This window comes from Corvus hawaiiensis, chromosome 8 (genome assembly GCF_020740725.1).
Source record: "Corvus hawaiiensis isolate bCorHaw1 chromosome 8, bCorHaw1.pri.cur, whole genome shotgun sequence".
In the NCBI taxonomy this organism is placed as follows: Eukaryota; Metazoa; Chordata; class Aves; order Passeriformes; family Corvidae; genus Corvus; species Corvus hawaiiensis.
This window is the reverse complement of record NC_063220.1, coordinates 17,613,670-17,628,572: the sequence shown is the minus strand read 5'-3', so window position 1 is coordinate 17,628,572 and position 14,903 is coordinate 17,613,670. Positions and strand designations below refer to the sequence as shown.

The following is a 14,903-nucleotide window of genomic DNA, read 5'->3' as shown; positions in this document are numbered from 1 at the left end:
CAGAGAGAAAGAAGTGCTTTCAGATGGGCATACCTTTTACTCTTCAACTGATTCCCATCAACAGTATCAGAAAAAATATCATACATGCCATATGCCACCATGAGGTGAAATAGGTAAAACATTGCAGATCATTCCAGGTTGACAATTCTATAAAACAAAAAATGTAGGCTGATGTTAGCTGGGAACAAAGCAGGGAAAAGCCTTTGGTACTTCTCACTAAGCAGGGGTATCAGACCTGTTGAGCTGTGATGCTTTTCACTGAGAAATCACCTATTTGGTTTTTCCACAGACTGTGTCCTACTTCATAAAGCAGAATTGTTTCTGTGGTGACTCTCAGGTTTTGTTTCCTAACAAGTACTTACTTCATTCATTTTCCCAGGCAAAGCACCAGATCATTAGCACCCACGTTTCAAACAATTTGCTGCATCAAGAAACCAGACCAGTTTCAGTGAGGATCAAGCTCCCCCAGGCTGACTACAATTAATTCAGTGGTTAGGCAGGGGTCTCCAGCATATTGTGTTTTAACAGAATTCATGGAGATGGCTTGTAAATAATAAGTAGTATTAGCACCCTCTCTTGACTCCAGGTTTACACAATGTTTTCAAACTTGATTCAGCTCCTGAGAATCCCTACAGAAGCAGGCTAATTCAGAACAAACTCTTGCTTGCATGTTGTGGTGTTCACTGAACAACACATGTAGGAATGTGTGTGTGATGCTAAATACACATCTTTCAAATCACTCGTGCTTTTATTCTAAGATTATCTGACAAAAAAGGATTGTCCCCAAGCTATCAGCAATTCAGGAAAGAAGCAACAGGTGTGGAACCAGTGACCACAACAGCTTCTGTACTACTCACATCAGCAGAGATCACATTCATAATTGAGAAAAGCTGGATTCTTCCTCCTCTTTATCCCAAAATACGGTAGTTACAGCACTTACTGAGACAGGTAGCAGTACAGATAAAGATCTGTCACAGTCTCAGGGAACAAGAATAACCAAGTTCCTCCTAAGTATTCTAATAACAGGTTAGATGCCTCTTTATCCCACCAGATCCATGGTGCAATTTGGTCTTTCAGAATGTCATGCAACGGCGCTATTTATCATAGAGTAACTCCACTCCTTAAATACTGCCAAACAAGCAGCCCTTAAACATGCTCTCCTATACAGGCAGATCACACACAGAGCTCTGCTGCTGCTCCTTCCATCAGCACAGGCTTCTGGCAGTGAGGCAGCCGGGAGACAGACCAGGAACTGCAGCAGAAGGTGCAAGCAAGGGAGTCAAACAGAGGTAAGTTGCTTGTTCATATGCGTCCATGGTTTCTTTCTCTGTTGCCTGTCTCCATAAATTTGTGCAGCTGGTTCTCAGAGCAGCCAGCCTACCATCCTTTCTGACTGCTGTGCATCAAAGTGCATGTTTGCCAGAGGTGGAGAGGAAAAAGCCTTTGACCCATGCAAATGATGCAACTGATGGCTTCATTTTGTTCTCCTTGGTTTTTTCCCCTAGGGGTGCCACTGTGGATGCGTGGAAATCTCAGCTTTGAAAGCATGTACATAAATTGAATAAATCTTGTTCTTGTAGTTCCAAAAGCATTTCAGTTTTCCCTGTAAGTTAATCCAGAGATTGTGGCATCTGGTAGCCTGGTGTATTTCTGTCCCATTTAAAGTGTATGTGAAAGCAATTACTACTCTCTCAAGAGTACACTGATGAATTTCTAGAATGTTTGAGGTTTGTTTTCATTAATATCAAGTCTTCAGAAATGGCATTTTTGAACATATCTTTCAGGCACCTTTCTATACCTTTTTTTTTTTTCTTTTTAAAATATTTCAGTTATTTCCTGTTTGCCATGGTAAATGTCAGTCTTTGGCATTGTTTCATTGCATAAAAAGGCTAGATTATTGTTCATTACTGCTCCTACAGTCAAGACTTGACCACTGAAATTAATGAGACAGTTGTGTGCCAAACCTTGGAGTTAATTGGTGCATTAGGTCTGATTTATAAAGCTTCCATATTCAGTACAGTATATAGAAAATTGCACAACATAAAAAGGGTAAAAATTTAGCTACTCCATTGCTTTACCTTTAGTACAAACTCTGGCTTGTGCTGAACTTTTCAGTTTTGTTCCCAAACAATGCTCCACATGCAGGAAGAAAGTGTTTTTTACTTTTGTTTGAACTGAATAAAATAGCAGAAAGCAGTGGAATATCTACTCTGAAACTGTGCTTCCAGCGCACATAGTTGGGAGGATTTCTGCTGTATTGACAGAAGAATTGGAGTGTTCTTCTACAAAGTGGATAGACCACAGTGAGTTTGGATGTCAATATTACAATTATAATATTATATTATATATATTACAATTTATATATATTTTTATATATATATAATATTCCAGTTGTGGTTTCATCCAAATGTTCTAGGCTCTCAAGGGATACGATAGATTTAATAAAAAATGAAAATAATTGACGACTCCTTCCTTCATTCCTTCATGAAGAAGTTCAGAGGAAACAAATATTTTACCTATCCTTTTTGCACTCTCCAAGTCTTAATGACACTCTTTCCCATGGTGTTTCAGATACGACACTCTGGGTTTATTACCTGTTTCCTCCATGCTAATTACAAAGTTGGCTACAACCAAAAACCAGGGCATTAGCTATATAGAGAGCACTACAATTTCTGTTCAGACAAGCTTTACTGTGACCACCAGACAGAGCCTAAAATCCATGAAAATTCAGACTTTTCTCTAAGAAAGACAGATTTACAATAGAAAAGATGTATGTGAGAGAGAAAGGATGGTACTCAGCACAAACTAGCATCAATACCGTATAAACACAGGCCCCCAGGTTGGTTCCTTCTCATCCTGGAGCCTCTGACTCCTTCCTGGCCGATATCAAAGAGGATAAGCTGCAGACAGCCCCTCCTCACACAGATACTTATCCTGGCAGCCCTTGGGGAGCAGACGTTGGGCAACCTTCAGGAGACTCCTCTTGGGTCTTCCTGTGGAATTCCACACCACTCTCTCCCCAACAAACATAGAGCATGTGCTCTTCCACACAGCCCCAAGATGTGGTGCCCCTTCATGCTGCTCTGCTCCCAAGGAATTGCCTTTTCAGCAGGATTCACAGCAGCCTCCATCCCAAGCCACTGCAAGAAGAGTCGCGACCCCGAATGCTTCATGAATGTTGTAAGTAGGGTCACCTTCTCTCCCTCTCTTTCTAAATCTTCTCTCCCACTATCACTACCACTGACTAACAGTGCCTGTCAGGAGGCTAAAGTAAGTTCCCTTCAAAGAGGTCTCTCCAGCACTGTGAGCATGGACCTGGAGGAAATGTTGATGCTCCTATCCAAACAGTGTTAGCCTGAGAGAAGGATTCCTTTGCAGTGGAAACAAAGGCTGGCTTCTAGTCTCAAGGCCCGCCCTTCTGTAACCTGTTTGCCTAGAACAGTGTAAGGGTGCTTGAACCCCTTCTTCAAACAGCAGATCCTCACAACAAAACCCCTTGCTCTGAATCACCAAAGATTTCCTCACTGTAGCAGGTGTGTAATAGGTGGTGCTGTGAGTGAGTCTGTAACAGAAGCTCCACCCTACATGGCTTGCTTAACCACACTTCGGCAAGAAAGGATTCACTGTGGAACAGATAGAGATACTGCTGCGTGTTTAGTCTCTAGAAATGTACGACCTTGTTGTGGAGGAGAGTGGGAGCTTCAGGCAGAGTTCCTTATAGAAGCCCTTCCATTGAGTAGTGAGGTGCTGAAAGGACGCCCTTGATTTCTAAACTCCTGCTCAGAGAGGAGCCTGGGTGCAGCTGAATCCAGTCTTAGCCTCCAACTGACACTGCTGAAGTCTAAGGAATTACAAAGGTGTGATTGAACCATTCTACAACTTTGTCTTGCAGGACTAACAATGGCAAACCAGATATATTTATATAAAAAAGAACGATTTATTATAATAAATGATTAGACAAAAATATCCTAATCAGAATTTTTTACTACACAGTACAGTAGCTAAAACTACTAGTATAAGATAGGATAGAAGAGTGCATTATATCAAAGTAATCACATAAAAGCAATTGTATTAAAGCTAGCAAAAAGAAACAATTATTAAAATAGAGATTGAGGTAACTCATCCTCACCCACACCAACATCCATGGGAAAAATCTCTTTCGCTCAACCTCCAGGAGTAACTTTGAGGCACGTCCCCACGCAAAGGAGAAATCTTCACACACACTCCGAGAAGGGATATGTTAGGAGAAATTAACCATATGAAAGTGGACTGGACTTTGATAGTGTAAAGTGATTGACTACCAATCATGTCTCCAGGTCAGCTTAGCAGTTTATCTGCCAGATCTTTGCCTCATTATCAGGATGTTAATTTGGGGTTGATGTGTCAGACCAGTTTTAGCATAATTCAATGCCAAAAGGAGAACATGATGTTCCCTCTCAGCCCACCACTGATAGCTTGAAAAACAGGGTATTATTTGAGTGATTTGACCACACTCCAAGGCAGAGCATCATGCTACACACCTGTATCAGCCTTGCAAAAAATGACAAACTATCTCCCAAAAGGTTAGTCACACACTTTGTCCCATAACAGGGAATCAAATACCAGACAACTACCATCTAAGCAGGTCTGAAGAAGACTTTGTTGCATCCTGCTACTTTTATAAGTGTAGTGCTTGAGTACCACAGATAAAGCAATTACTATAATTTGAGTGATACGGTATTGAGTAGAATACACAAACCACATCACAGAAACACATCCCAACTCTTCTCACTGCTATTTGCATCTCCTGGCCTCCATGGCTGTGGCATGGCAGTTATAGGATCATCCACAAAAGAGAGAGACCTGGAGTTTGTTTTCCTGCAGGAATCCCTTTTGGTGTCCCTCCCTACCAGTAAAACACAGAGCAGTAGAGAAAGGCTAGCAATATGTTATCACATTTATCTTCATGGCAGGTTCTTGGCTAGTTTCACATTCCTGGACAGAGGCAGCCTCTGAACACTTCCTACACCAATATCTGCACTGTAAATGCAAACCCTCCTTTGGCTTTCCCCAGAGTGAAATTATCAGATATCATGGATTCCCCAGTGAGGAATATGAAGTTACAACGGAGGATGGATACATTCTTGGTGTTTACAGAATTCCTGCTGGAAGGAACAGCCAAAATACAGGTATGGCATATAGGACAAGATGAAGGTCTGAGAGCCAACTCTTACATGGATTCCCCATCTTTCCCCCTTGCATATACAATGGCATGTTCCATACCTTTCCATCTCAGCAAGGGCACCCAGCCTAGAATGTGGCCTCGGTTCTGTATATTGGTTAAACACTCCTGCAAAACCAAATTCTGCACCCCAGTTTTAACAACATATTACCTATTACTAATACAGCCTAAGGAAACTCTCCTGTTTCAGAGAAGAAGCCTGCAGTCTTGCTACATCATGGTGTTTTAGCAGATGCTATTCACTGGATTTCCAACCTGCCCAACAACAGCTTGGGCTTCCTCCTCGCAGATGCCGGCTACGATGTCTGGTTGGGAAACAGCCGAGGAGACACCTGGTCTTTAAAACACAAGACGCTTAAGCCCTGCCAGAAAGAGTTCTGGCAGTTCAGGTACTCTGTGGAGAAAAAATTTCTGAAGAAAGCAACATCCAGGGAACTAGCAAGATGAGGCAGTTGGTACTAGAATGCAGAACCTTTCCCTTTCTGGTTTTATGAAAAAATTCTTTTCTAAATTATGTGAAAACACTACAGGTTTTCGTATAATCTGACTTCAAGCAGGACATGCAACATTTAAGGAGACTAGACAAACTCTTTTCCACAGATGTAGCCACTTCTGGGCATATCAGGGAGGTTGTAAGAAGGAATTGGCTGCATGGTCTGGACAGGGTCTTCTGGAATCAGCACACACAGAAGCAAAGCTGGAAGTATAAAAGTCATCTTTGTCCATACACCATGCTGGTTTCTTTTGGAAAAGGCTTCCAAAACTGGGAGGCATCTGTAACCTTGAGGTCTCCCACCAGATACCATGTCCCAAGTGCAGAAAGGAGAGGAGACTATTCAGCTCAGTCTAGAAATCGGATCTGCCACACTTGATGTTAACTGAGAGAAAAATATTTCTTGTAACCCGCAAGGGTGAAAGCACTGAATAAATTCAGTTCCCCAAGGGCTGCAGCTGTCAGATGAAACTGGCACCTCCTCCACACAGAGCCCAAGGCATCAGGCAGCCAGGCTGTACAGCTGCACCCCTCTGCCCACTTCCCCAGCTCAAGCAAGGATGCAGACACACTGTGCAACCTCCTCCTTCAATGGGTCCTGCTTGGTGCAATGAACAAAACTGACTATCAGTAGCTCACTGTGATAGTCAAATTGTCTGCCAGCTTTTTGTGTTTCTCCCTGTAGCTTCGATGAAATGGGTAAATACGATATTCCAGCAGAGCTGTACTTCATCATGAATAAAACCGGACAGAAGGATGTTTACTATATTGGTCACTCGGAAGGGTCAACTGCAGGTAATGTTAGAACTGCCTCGGTACAAAACAGTCAGCATTAGTGCTTAGGATTTATGTGTAAGGTCTGTGAGCAGACGCTGGGGTTTATATCATGGTGTACCATTACCTTTTTACAAAAACCAACTTAGAAACAGAGTAGAAAATGGGGGAAGTGGCATTCTTAGACAATTATTTTCCTTTCTTCGCATATGCACATTCTAAGAGTCTCTTTGCAGAATGAATAGTTCAGACCAAGTCACCGCCTTCTTTGTCCTTAGATAATTATGTCAACCAGCCAAATCCATCAGTGGAGAAATTTAAACACATTCAGAAAACAGGATGGAACAAACCCTTTTTAGTTTTAATTCCTTCCCTATACTCTTCCTTTATGTGTGAATTCACTTTCACCCAAGTATGTGTGTAGTTACAAGGAAAAATTCTATTCTTAATCTCCAGATAATTATTGTATTTCTTAATGCCAGCATAAACACATGCAGTCTTTTAGAGACTGCAAGCTGAGAAACTCTTTTATTAGAATTTATGTAACTTTAGCGAGAACTTGAATTTCAAAAATCTGATTAATAGACCTTTTCAACCAAAACTGGTCTTAACACAAGATTGTCAGTTCTGAGAAGATCAATATTAGGAGATGCTCTAATGAGCTTGTATCCTTAGAATGAACTTTATCTTCCAAATAAAAGTTTCAAGCAAAAATCAAACATTCTTACTGGGTCTGCAGCATAGAAATGGAAAACAGCCATTGGTAATCTAGTCTCACTTCTTTGTTGCCTACTGCTTCTTTATTTATTTGGTCTGTGGAGATCTCTTCATTAACTTGACTTCTTTTTCTGTGCTTGCAGGCTTCATAGCATTTTCTACTTATCCTGATTTGTCTCAGAAGATTAAAGCATTCTTTTCTTTGGCACCAGTAGTCACCATCACACATGCTACCAGTCCTGCGGTAATGCTCACACAGCTTCCCCAGCCACTGATCAGGGTAAGACATTTCTTCTAAAGAGAAAGACATAATTATCTGCTTTGTCTCTACTGCGCTCATGCAACCTGAACTTTTAATGGGTGATGAGCTGGAATTGAATTTAGTGTATCAGACTGTTGACAGTACCTGTAGACTTCAGACTTTCCAGAGAGCTAAGCTGCAAGGTTTCACACAGTATCTCTTCTGCAATTTCTTTAAGGTAACAGGCATACTTTCACTGCTATTTCTTTAAATTAAATATCTCTGAAGAAAAATTTCAAATACCAGAGCAAAAGAAATCGAATATATTCTACTAAATCTAGCTTTAAGCACTAATAAAAACTACAAGTAAGATATTTCACATCTTAATTTTATCAGACATGCAGTTCATTTTTGCTTGTGACTTATCTACTTGTAAAGTGATACATGAAGCTTGTACACCAGAAGGTGTCAATTTAACAGCATTTACTGGGAATGTGGAAATCATGCATGCTATTATTTATGTCAAACCACAGGAGCACATCCTCTTTCACTCCAAGCTGTACCCATGATGTGACTATAGAACAGCCAGCTCTACACCCTTCTCATTTGTCTCATTTGTCTGATCCCTCTTTACTTGGTAGTAATACAGTACAGCTTGCGCCTGCCTGGAAAAAATATTAGGGCAAAAAGGGACTTCCTATATTCTACAGTCATCAGTGCAGCCAACTTCCTTTCTCACTGAGATCAGTACACTAAAAACAGATGGATAGTGACCTCCAGCACTCAAGAAGAAGAACATGTGGTCTGCCCTTGAGAAGAACACACTAAAAAGGATAGTGGGATGACAAGCAGTTTCAGCAATCCTGCCTCTGGGGAAGAGGCAAGGCTATTAAAAAAGAGGGAGTGACTTATAGAAGAGGGAGTTTTCTGCATCAAATAATCCTGCAACAGCTAAAAAAAGGTTTTGCACTTTTCCTCCCCTCAGTTACTACTTGGCTGCAAAGGAGCTTTTCACTACCATGAACTGATGAAAGGACTTGCAACACAGCTCTGTGCATGTCTGGGAAAAGTTTGTGGCAGTATCTTCTGCGCCATAGCAGGGGGCAGGATACAAAATATGAACACGGTAAGCACATCCAAGAAAAGCTTAATAAAAGTAAATCTGAAGTAGTTTTGAAGGGCAACTGGATGGAGAAATAACTTTTTCTCTTTTGCACAATTCATATGTTTTCCTTCCTAAGCAACAAGACACCTGGCTCATCTTAACATAAGAGATGGTTTCTTTTTGCTTGCTACACATTGAAACATTTCCAGCCAAAACTCAAAGCTATTTCTTCACACTTCTCTCCAAACGAAAGTTTGCATTCCTTTACTCTGGCTGCTACCTGTTTTTCTTACAGACCTTTCACGTGTCTGTTCTCCAGTCACCTTTAATCTCTCAGGCTGTTTAACAAGTGTGCCCATAAAAAGCCCTCACACATGCAGCTTCATTATGCTCAGGAGAACTGTGTATTAACAATCTTTCTCTATTGATTATGCATTATTTAAAGCATCATAAAAATCATAGAAACTAGGAAAACCAAGGCCATACACACTTTTAGAATTACGTTTTCTCTGTGGGTAAGGACTAATGTTGAAAAGACTGTCCCAAAGGCATAAAATCTTATGTAATCATTCCTACTGTAAACTAACATATTTGTGAGTCTTTCCTCAACTTCATTTTTTATAATTGAAGAATATCCTACAAAAATGGGGTTTTAACACAGCAGCAGTATGTTGCTCAGGGTCTTCACAGCTTTATTCTGTCACAGCACCGGATCTCTGCCTTAATAACACTTTTGCTTTGTCTCCAGAGTCGAGCAGATGCTTATGCAGGACATTACCCAGCTGGAACATCAGTACAGAATGTTATTCACTGGCATCAGGTATAACTGTTCTGACATACAAACACTCTTATTCCGGCTTTTTATGCAACTGACAGCCAACAAGGAAGGCCAGAGGTGACAGATCTGGGAATCTGCCCATCAGATCTTTTCACCTGTCACAGAGGGAGCACAGTTTCCCATGGCTTACCAGATCATTCCCCAAATTGCCCCTTTGGTACCAGGCTCTGAGACTGCCCCAGGGCACATCACACCTCTCCATGTTAGGCTCTAAATGCTTCCAGCCTTCATCCTTATTCATGAAGGCGTGTGCCTTGAAGGCTGCAGAAGTGAACACAAGCGCTGTCTAGGCACTTTGCAGGGAGGATAGTGAGAACTTCAGCAGTCAGGGATGAACCAAACGAAGAAGTGATCTAGGTTAAAGCTTGTCTCCCAGAAGGTTAACTGCAGCCTGGATTACCTCCAAAAGCCAGCTAACTGCACAAATGCCTCTGCTGGCACAAAGGCAAAATGGGGAACTGCCTCTTCTGCTGGCATCTCATGCCACTTTCAGACCCAAGCTTGTTCTGCCTAGGCTCCAAATCAGACCAGGGCAAGATAGCATTGGCTCAGAAACACATCACTGTATGTGAACTGTGAACTTAAGTGAACTCTAAGTGAACTGTGACACTTAAACCAGCACCTAAATACATGTGTGCTGCTCTACACTCCCCTGCCTAAAATTCCTGGTATCCAGAGCAGAAACCAAGCACCCAGAGCCACAAAACAGAGAGGAGGAGCTAGCAGATTTCTATCATATCCTCAGTCACTTAGAGGTTTGGATGAAAAAAATGCACACACATTATCAGTAAGACAGGGTAATCTTTTATTATTTTGATTTACCTTTTAGACAAATCCCAGAAGACAACAGTTCAGTGTTAAGGTAATCACACCCTGCTCCCAATACTCTCGTATGCAGTACAGAGCCTCTGATACTGTTGCCACTACTGTGAGCAGACCAGACCAGACCAAACAGGCACACAAAAGTCGAGGTGTGTGAGGAGGTATCCCAGGCTAGTGAGAGCCCTGACATGCTCCTGCATCACCAAGAGCTACCTTAGGTAACTGAAGAGCCAATTAAGATAGGGCAGCAAGATTTTAATAACTAAACATACCAAGGGTGGTGGTCGAAGATCAGGAGGGAATGTTAGCAAGGGGAAAGGCGGTGAAACCACTTATCCCATGATCCCCTCCTGTGTATCCCTGGTATCCTGTCTCCTGCCTGAGCCCTGACTTCAATCATATGCAAAAAACCAGCTTCTGCACTGTCTCTTAACAGTCTCATTTTATCTGTCTTTGTTACAATATTAACAGATATTACGTGCAGACCAGTTTCAAGCTTATGACTATGGCTGTAAGGAGAACATGAAGAGATACAACCAGGTGAGGCAATACATTTTTCTGAGAACTCATCATTGCGTCCTGGCAAAACTAAGAATAGAAAAATTCATATTTTAGCACCTTGAGTGCTCCAAAAAGAGGGGGAGGGTGGTCTTAGGTAAAGTTTCACCTGAATCTAATACTCATAATTGTCAAAGTCTATTCACAAACACAGTGCAGACAGATTCTTGCAGCCTGCCCTATTGATGAAGGGATGTGTCCAATGACATGTCAACTTACCTGCCATTCCCAAAAGGCTAAGAGCCACACCCAGGTCCAAGGACTGGATGAGTACAGAGATCTTCACTTCCCCAAAAATCCTCAAGGTCTGTCTTTCAGTTAAACACTAGAATGGGGAGGGGAAAAAAGAAAGTGGAAATGCCTACCTTGGTATTCAGAGGCTACTTGCCGTAAAAACTGAACATAAAGGATGATTCAGTATGGCATAGTGGAGACTGCTGGGGTGAACTAAGGTATTCTGTATGGAAAAAAGGAAACAGGCAAAACTTGGTCTGCAGGAGTTTTATTTACTGCCTAGTCAACACTAGGAAATGCTGTGCTCCTCTTGCAACACTTATAACTTGCCTGACTATTTTTTGAGGCTTGATCAGATCAGTTGACTTGCAGTGAGCTTTGTGAGTCAGGGCAGGTTGTTTTATGGGTGGCACATTATCTTACAGGTGGATAAAGATTCCAAAGACTTCTCAGTCACCTTTCATGCACACATACAGTCTTAAAATACCTGAAGTTTAAATTTTGAAATGGGCAATGTTTTATTCCCAATACTGTGGAAGGTTAGGAAACTGCCCAAAAAGCAGCGGAGAAGAAAGATAACAGAACCACCCTTTGATAATAGGGGTCAGTTTAAAAACATCTTGTGTACGGTCCCTTACCACACTGACAAATAACCATCCTGCATTGTCATTTGGCCCAGATCTCAGATGATCTCCATTTTAATCTTCTGTGTTTCTTTAATTTCTTCTGTGATGATAAGCAAGGCAGGGACTGGGGTTAGGGCAACGAACAATAAGAGGGTGGCCTTCATCCTTATGGTTTGACTGTAGGCAGTGCAGAAGAAAAAAAGCCAAGAGAGATGCTTGCACAGAAACCTTTCTCTAAACACAGCTTCTGCTACAACAGCATTCACTCAGCTCTCCTCCCTGTCCCACAGACTGCTCCTCCTGTGTACAAGATAGAGGAGATAAGGACACCAACTGCTGTTTGGAGTGGTGGAGAGGACAAATTTGCAGACCCAAAAGACATGGCAAGGCTACTTCCTCGGATCACTAATCTCATTTACCATGAGCATTTTCCTGCATGGGGACATCTTGATTTCATCTGGGGCCTTGATGCAACTGAGAAAATGTATCTGAAAATCATTGAACTAATGAAAAAATATGCTTAAAGTGCCACATAAGGAATTAATTCATCCAGTAGAAACCTCAGAGATCTCTATTTAGCAGTTGAATATTGGTATAGGGATAGGTATAAAGGTTTACAAACCACTGACGACTGGTTGGCAATTTTTTTACACTGCTTTCTATGGTGTTACACTCTTATAGTGACTGCAATCTTTCTGAAGAAGCTGAGGTACATGTGGATGACCACTGAAAACACAAATATAGTAGATGGAACACTTCAGAGACCACTTACTTTGGAAGATTTCAGCTTCTATGTGACTGATTTTGCTAAAACTAGGATTTCATTTTCTGTTTCCTTGATGATCAGTACTACATATTTCACTTGAGACAAAGGTGCTGCTCCCTGAAAACCCAAAATGGGAGATAATTTCTCTGTTTGCTGAACTTTGCTGAAATTGAATCATCTGTCATCCTGATAGTGTTTCACCCATTTTTCTCTCCTCACATTACCAACAGCAGCAAGGCAGACCCAAAAGATTTTCACTTGTAAGATTACCCTGGCATCTAAGCAGTCAGGAGTTGGCTATACTGGCCCAAATGTCAAGAAATCCTGTGCTAGAAAATATATGTCAGAGAGGAAACACTTGACTGCTGGACAGATGCAGATACTCTCTTACCCTCACACTAATGGTTTGTTAACCCTCTTACTACAAAGAGCACAACTGTCTTCATGCTCCTAACCTGGCAACTGGGGATTGAGGAGATGCAGACATAGCAGCAACTGGCACACAAAAAACAACTGCATCCATCTCAATAAATATTTCTGCCACTATTAGTAAAGATGTTGTTAAAAGTTCTTCTAGGCTCTCAGTTCACCATGTCAGTGCTCACCTAAAGACAATTCCAAGAGGTAAAGATTACACCAAAGGGTTCATCATTACAGGGCAAGTCAGGATAGCTCAGGCACTGTGGGTGTTTCTGGGTGGGGGCATAAGCACCAGTTCCTAAGTCAAAACTTGTGGAAAGTGAAACCCATTTGACGATAATCTGGGAGATAGAGAGCAATATAAACAAAACATGTTTGTCTCTACAGAAAACACATGCAAAGGGCATCTTCATGGAAACATATGCAAATGACACACCTCCTCTTGCAACCTGTAGTACAACTGGGAACTGAGTTCTCAGGTTCTGGAGAGGTTTGCAGTCCAAGACACGGGTGGCTACTCTTGCCCACAACACATCATTTATAAATCTCAGTGTCCTGATCACCCCAGGGAACTCAAACAAACCCGACCCACTCCATAATGCCACAGGGCAGACCCGGCAGAGGCACAGCAAACACTGCACCCAATACAGACACGGGCTCAGGTCTGAAGGGAGGGGCAGTAGGACCCAGAATTCCAGCTTGGGTAACGAGGAAGAGTGACTCTTTGGAATGTCTGGCAGCAAAGCCCTTCACCTCTGCTCTCATTCACACTTCTGCAGCACCACCCAGCATTCAGACAAGGTGCACGGGATGAACCTGACAGTGTGACATTGCACAAAACCACTGGAAGGGAGGGAAAAAAAGAGAATCACAACACCAAACATCTTCTTCCCTCACCAGTGGTGCATTTTCTCTTTTGCAGAATCACAGCTAACCATGAACTAGAACTGATTCTCCATGAACAGTTCTGATTCTCTCACACGGCTCTGCCCAGCTGAAGAAAGCAGTGGGCGTACAATGGGGACTGCCCTTTCAGGGAGGTGAAGGGACATGGATCTATCAGTTCCTCAAAATCTGGTTGTGTGGACACAGGTCTGAAATTAAGTTTACTCATCCTGGAAGCTGCCACCAAGGGCTGCTCCAGGACATCAAGTTCAAACTTTTCTAGAGCATCTTGCCGTGCTGTACAAGAATCAGGCACAGGCACACCTTGCAAGAGGTTCCAGGGAAACATTCAGGTCACTGACCAACAGGTCTTGGGAAAGAACACCATGTGCAATGTCTTCAATACTGAACACCTAAATCAGCATAATGTTCAGCCTAACTTCACCTCTGACCTAATTGAGTTCTACAAATGATTGCCAGTTTTTCTAACAGAAGACTATTTCCAAATACCCATCTGATAGACTCTCCATTTAACAAAGTTTCCTGCAACCAAACTTTATTTTCTTATTGGCATCCATCAGAAATGCAGTCCTGGAACAGTCAGGGTCTGGACAACAGGAATACCCACTTTACACTTCCCCTTGGAAAACTGTTAGCCACCTAGACAAAATCCTTGCAGCACTGAAAGTGTAGCTGCCGTGTCTGCTTCAGGATAGGATTAGCTCAACAGTTCCACTGAAAGCCCTCCATGGCACAGACTGGAGCCTCGATTTCGTAACTCTCTCAGCCAAATCCAAGATAACAAGGTAAGTGTTTGAGCATACTGGATTTTTGTTGCTTGGCCAAACCAGTGCCTCGTGTTCTTAAAGCCAGGATCAAGACTGCTGTCTCACTCCACAGCTACTGGCACCAAGAGTGGTACTTCAAGGCTGGGATGCCAAGCAGCCCGAACAGCCTCACACACAATGAAAGGAAGGAATGGAAATTACATTACTGTGTTTGGGGGTGTAGGATGAGCTAAATACAAGTATCTTAGACCATGTCTAGACTTCCATGTCCAGGTTTGGGCCCCAAGAAAGACATCAATATGATCAATACCTGCTGAGCAAGTTCAGCAGAAAGACAAGAAGGTCATCCAAACTTATCACAGTGTGAGTAACTGCTGCATTGGCTGAACATTCCCAGTAGAGATCTAGGCCAGCC

General features: G+C 42.2%; 1 protein-coding gene across 2 annotated transcripts in view; it reads left to right on the top strand.

The window, feature by feature from the left end:
- The window catches only part of LOC125329505 (putative lysosomal acid lipase/cholesteryl ester hydrolase), a 40,032-nt gene extending 27,898 nt beyond the window's left edge, over nt 1-12,134 (top strand). Inside the window, exons 1-11 of one of the 2 annotated variants that reach the window (XM_048311628.1) lie at nt 1,180-1,289; nt 3,054-3,180; nt 5,054-5,168; nt 5,412-5,610; nt 6,400-6,509; nt 7,349-7,485; nt 8,432-8,572; nt 9,300-9,371; nt 10,683-10,751; nt 10,924-11,074; nt 11,920-12,134. In XM_048311628.1, the coding sequence (XP_048167585.1) occupies nt 3,061-3,180; nt 5,054-5,168; nt 5,412-5,610; nt 6,400-6,509; nt 7,349-7,485; nt 8,432-8,572; nt 9,300-9,371; nt 10,683-10,751; nt 10,924-11,074; nt 11,920-12,038 (1,233 nt within the window). In that variant the 5' untranslated portion in view covers nt 1,180-1,289; nt 3,054-3,060 and the 3' untranslated portion in view covers nt 12,039-12,134. Of the gene's footprint in view, nt 1-1,179; nt 1,290-3,053; nt 3,181-5,053; nt 5,169-5,411; nt 5,611-6,399; nt 6,510-7,348; nt 7,486-8,431; nt 8,573-9,299; nt 9,372-10,682; nt 10,752-10,923; nt 11,075-11,919 lie in introns of those variants that run through there. The other variant, XM_048311626.1, reaches the window with a different exon arrangement.
- The last annotated feature ends 2,769 nt before the right edge of the window (nt 12,135-14,903 follow it).